Source organism: Phaethon lepturus, unplaced genomic scaffold, assembly GCF_000687285.1.
Source record: "Phaethon lepturus isolate BGI_N335 unplaced genomic scaffold, ASM68728v1 scaffold17602, whole genome shotgun sequence".
Taxonomy (NCBI): Eukaryota; Metazoa; Chordata; class Aves; order Phaethontiformes; family Phaethontidae; genus Phaethon; species Phaethon lepturus.
Window position 1 is genome coordinate 1 of NW_010525275.1, and position 5,489 is coordinate 5,489.

The 5,489-nt window shown below is 48.5% G+C and overlaps 1 protein-coding gene across 1 annotated transcript in view; it reads right to left on the minus strand.

The window, feature by feature from the left end:
* Positions 1–1,977: 1,977 nt before the first annotated feature.
* The window catches only part of LOC104617373 (aquaporin-7-like), a gene marked incomplete at its 5' end in the record, with an annotated part of 17,440 nt that continues 13,928 nt past the window's right edge, over positions 1,978–5,489 (minus strand). The window contains 4 exons of the mRNA XM_010282670.1: positions 1,978–2,137; positions 3,017–3,234; positions 4,579–4,697; positions 5,448–5,486. Coding sequence (XP_010280972.1) covers positions 1,978–2,137; positions 3,017–3,234; positions 4,579–4,697; positions 5,448–5,486 — 536 coding nt within the window. The remainder of the gene's footprint in view (positions 2,138–3,016; positions 3,235–4,578; positions 4,698–5,447; positions 5,487–5,489) is intronic.

The window sequence follows — 5,489 nt, forward strand, 5'->3', positions numbered from 1 at the left end:
CACCTGGGTTGGGGCAACCCCTGATATCAATCCAAGCTGGGGCATGAAAGGATGGAGAGCAGCCTTGCCAAGAAGGACTTGAGGGGCACTGGCAGATGAAAAACTGGACATGAGCTGCCAATGTGCGCTCGCAGCCCAGAAGGCCAACTGTGTCCTGGGCTACATCCAAAGCAGCGTGACCAGAAGGTTGAGGGAGGAGATTCTGCCCCTCTACTCCATCCAGCTCTGGAGCCCTCAGCACAGGAAGGACATGGACCTGTTGGAGCTGGTCCAGAGGAGGCCACCGAAATGATCAGAGGGCTGGAACACCTCTGCTGTGAGGACAGGCTGAGAGAGTTGGGGTTGTTCAGCCTGGAGAAGAGAAGACTGCAGGGAGACGTTCTTGCAGCCTGCCAGTACTTAAAGGGGGCCTTTAACAAAGATGGGGACAGAGTTTTTAGCAGGGCCTGTAGTGATAGGACAAGGGGTGATGGTTTTAAACTAAAAGAGACTAGATTTAGACTAGATCTAAGGAAGAAATTCTTTACTGTGAGGGTGGTGAAGCACTGGCACAGGTTGCCCAGAGAGGTGGTAGATGCCCCATCCCTGGAAACATTCCAGGTCAGGTTGGATGAGGCTCTAAGCAACCTGATTTAGTTGAAGATGTCCCGTCTCTTTGCAGGGGGTTGGACTAGGTAACCTTTAAAGGTCCCTTCCAGCCTGATCCATAGATTCTATGATTCTATTATTCTATGATTCTATGTCTGTACCTACCACCACAACCTGTGCCACATTAATAGATTATTAACAGGAGATGTGAAGGACCATTAAAGCTAGTAACTGCCATTTTCTGGAATTCTGTGCAGTAGTGATGTTCTGTCATTTCCTAGTCTAGGAGATCCCTGTGTTGTGTGTTCATGGTACCCAGCCCTGGGACTGCAGTCACTTGCTTTACATACATACCATACCTGCTTAAGCACTTTCTAGAAAAGTGAAGACTGTTGTTACCCCCCTGGGAACAGACACTTTCTGATAGTGTTTCACTTTTAATCCAGTGATAACTCAAACTTGTAAGGCTGTTGCAGGCCCTCTTCATCATTCAGGTGGAGCTGGCAGAATTCCTGCAGGAGCAGGGCAACTTCTTCCCACGTTTCTCGTGCATTCAGAGTGGAGAAAAGGATTGTGTGTTTTTTGTTTGAGTAGTCAGGTATGCTGCCACAGAAGTTGGCTGAATCCTTTCATATGGTGGTAGTTAAAGTCTAGCCTGTCAGGAGCAGACGTGGTTTCATGACACAGTGTGTACCAACAGAACTGTACCAGGATTCAGGAGACCCTGTAGTTTAGTTTACTGATTTTTTTTGGTACTTCCTGAATGTTCAGATCAAAAAACAAAAAAACAAAAACAAGCATGGGAGAACAAAATCAGGTTCAGGTGTCTATTTCAGATTGCCCTTGCTCTTCTCTTCTCTCTGCTCTGCCAAACTAGGTGTTTGTTAGGGTGGCAGATTAGCAGATGGAAGCAAGCCTAGGCCCCTGATCCATCAGTGTAGTATGCACCTTTTACCAAAGAAAGTTCCAGATCAAAATTTCTTTAATTACATTGTTTCTGCCACTGCTGGATCCTGTATTTTGATATCTATGAACATACAGGTATCTGGAGTCTTGCAGCTCTGCTGTGCTTTTTTCTCCAGAAGGTGATGATTTTTTTTTTTTTTTGTAGATTTTTACACAGGGAAGTTGAATAATTTCTTTGGGTCACAGATAGGTTTAGAGCTACCCATGTCTGCCCGGTGACTGAGAGACCCTGTTTGGCTGGTTAAGCAGAGTAGGTTTATTGAAGACTAGTCTTTCATTTCTCCACCTGCAGGAAGATAGAGAAACGGTGTGCTCCAGTAGCACCATTGCACATGCTCTTATCCAGTTGGTTACCCTTCATCTGTCAGTCTGTACATCCACCTAGGCTTCGCTGTCTGGCCCTTTCCTTGGAGCATGTGGCTATCACAGTGTAGAAGTCTCCACCACTGGCTGTCCTTTCTCATTTCCACTTTCCAGGACAGGTTTGTTGTGAAAATCAATGAAGAGTTTGTAGATTAAAACACCAGCAAGACTTCCCAGAATCGGAGCTGTGAGTGGGACCCACCACCAGTGATGTCCAGCCCTAAAATGAAACAGAGAAGAGGCATCCAGTGAGCCAGACGAACTGTTGCCCTGCCGCTGCATGGTGCAGGGAGAGGTGAGCTGAGTCTGCTGGGGCAGGAGTGAGCTGTGTGAGCAGAGGTGTCTAGTCCCACTTCACATACTGGGCCCTACAACTGGCTTAGACAAATTCTCTATCTGTCAGCGTGATTGCTGGAGGGAGGGTCATTTTCCCCATCAGCCTGGGAAAGTGGCTTTGCACTGTCTGCTGCTTTCTTGTTCTCCTGCAGAAATAGTCTGTCTGATCCTGATGAGTGTAACTGTCAGACAGACAAATGCACATACACACACCTTTTCCCTCCCATTTCCAATAACATCTGCACCTCCTCTACCAAGCTCTGAAAGAAATCTTCTGGAAATTTAATGAAAATGAGCAGCAGGAACAGGAGACTCTGCTAATGCCCTCACCATGTAGCATAGGATCATCTGACCAGATAGAGGAAGGCAGGGTTTCACCTCCAGGTTCAGACATCTAAATTTACTAGAGCTATTCAGCAATCCAACTGTAAGTATCTCCTTTCAGGTGAGCTGAATCACTCTTTGCCTCTCCAGTCAGTGCAATAACCATCTAGATCTCCAGCCAACAGGTAGCCAATTTGGTGCCCCCCCAAAAAAATCTGAATGGCAAGATGAATCCCATTCTGGAGAATTAGTGTACCCCAAATTATGTGTAGATAATGCATGGGGGTCCTCTATGCACAACCCTTGCTCTCTGAAAACAGAGAATGCACTCTGCGATGATAGCATCACTTGGTCCAAAAAGGCTTCATGACTATTTTATCTTGGGCTTATCTCCACTCCTTGTGAGCTAACCAAAATAAAAGCAAAGTGCGTCACTCACGTGAAGACGTCCATTCCCCAGCCAGCAATTGCCGTGAAGATCCTGGGGGGCAGGTCCCGGGAGGGGTTTATGGCATAGCCTGTGTTCATTCCCATCCCCAGGCCGATGCCCAGGACCAGGATACCCATGAGTAGGGCTTGCGTGCCTTTCAGAGCTGCGTTGTTTTTCTCATCGTGGATGATCAGAATGCCCAGGAGCAACATCACTGTTGCCATAAACTGCAGGAGCAGGGAAGAGAAAAGAGGTCATGAGAGAGAATGGGGAAGGCAAAAGGATCCCACTCCGCAGAGAGGAAGAGACTTCCCAGAATGGAAGAGCAGGTGGGATTCATGGTCTGATCAAGTCAGGGAGGACCCCAGTGTTATTCCCTCCTCACAGGTGGACTGAAGAGAAGTCTTGATTCATTTCCTAGCACGAATGTCTCCACCTCATCACCAAAAATACTCTGTGAACTTCTCAGCACTGTAATCTCCCTCCCCCTTTCAAGACAGGGACATGGATTATTTTAAGTACATTTTGTCTAACAGAGACAGAGCTGCTAACAAAATCTGATCGTCCTTAGGGGGAGTGATGTTTTTTATAGCCTGTTGCATTAGCCCTTTCAGGACTCAAAGCAGGTATCAGATGCTCATCTGGGAAACTGAATCTCCCATCTGTGACGGTACATAGCTGGCATTTGTAGATCTGCAGTGCCCGAGACATCCAGAACTGTGGTTTCTGCTTCAGAAAATGCAGCTGGAGAACCTTGGACTGCTTGCAGAGATGCCAGCAAAAGCAGAAACTCCACAGCTCTTGGCAACGTGCTGTCATTGTCATTTGCTTTCTTGTGCAGCGAGGACAATGCATGCTCCCCAGGAGGCCAAGTGATCAGGTCTCCATCACGTAGGCTCTCCAGCTCTGACCATCCTCCTCATCATCCCCAGGCAAGAGTTTTGTCAGCTCAGAAACAATAGCACAGGCTTCCTTTGATTTGAACTGAAAGTCAATCTTCCTTCTCCAGTGTCTGAGTGCTCCACATCCCCCGAGGCATCCCCTTCCTATTTCTGGGCATCTGGACATTGTGTTGTATGCTGGGAATCAACTTGTATGCAGTCTAAATTGGACTTTTCAAACCCCAGAAGTTCAATCCAGACAGGCTGTGTTCATGTGAAGACAATCCCAGCAATTCTCTGCCAGTGAGGGGCAGCCAGCAGAGCTGCCTGGGAGCGTGGAGCAGGTGTAGGATACAAAAAGGGGAAGAACAGTTCAGGGAGCTCTTTGCCCAGAACCCAAAGGAGATGCTTCTTCATATAGTTCAGCTTCTCACTTCCCATCGCTTGGGTTGTGTGCAAGGAAGGTGCCTGGAGGGCACTCGGACCGAGCTGTGGGGCTGCCTGCAGATGTTACCCTTTAGGCTTGCTCAGCCACCAAGGTGCCTTGGATGCTGTCAGGCACCTAACTCCTTGGAGTGGAGGTTGTGATTGTGTCTATGCATGTCAGGTTGTAAGTCCCCTGTAGTAGACCTGCACAAGCGCCTGTTACCACCCACCTTCTCCTACCACACCAGAGCCATCCCCACTGACCTCTGTGAAGAAGCCCCCCAGCAAGGATACATAGGGAGAGGGGTAAGTGGCGAAGATCGATGCTGTGGCAGTTGGTCCCGTCACTGTAAAGTTGCCCTTGGTGTAGCTGTACAGAGCATCTAGGAGAAATGGGAGTTACAGGAGTTAGCACAGAGTTCATCCCACATGGCACGTACACAAGTCCATCCATTGCAGCCAGCACAGACACCAAGGGGAAGAGAGACAATGGGAGATATGATGGAGGTGAACACCCCTCACAGGGCATGATCTCACTGATATCTGCTCACAGATACCTGCAGACTTTGGTCTGCATTTGCCTCCTTACTCTTACCAGCTACCTGTCCCTGTTCTGAGAGCCTGGGGCAGGCTGCGTGCTCTGGAGGCCTCCAACCCTCTGCCCCTCGGAGACTGAGACATTCTGGAGCCAACGTGTGGTGGGACCTCTGCTCACAACTCAAAACCACAGATGAAAAAATAACTGCTGTCCTGTTTTCCTCAGACCAGCAGAGTCCCCCAGAGCTCCAGCTGTACCTAATAAATGGTAGTCCACCTAACTCAAGCCCTTGCAGACCCTGGAAAAAAAATGCTGACAAAATGCAGCTATGTGGTCTTGAGTTGAGGACAGGATTTGGCAGTGGGAATGCCCTGGGCAAAAGGAGCTATGTTCTCCAGGAACTGCACATCCTTCACAGAAATATCTGGGCTGTGTTCTGGCCTTGAGCTACGAAGGTCTGTCCCACAAGCCAGGAGCTCACCCTCCTCACCCAGACATCACGCTGGGTACTGTAAAAGGAAACATTTTTGACAAACTGTTGAGTTAAGACTGAAAGGTGCCCATAGCAACCCCTGTGATAAAGACACAACCATACCGTAGTAGAGGCCAAAGACAGTGGCTGGTGCCCTAAAAAGGA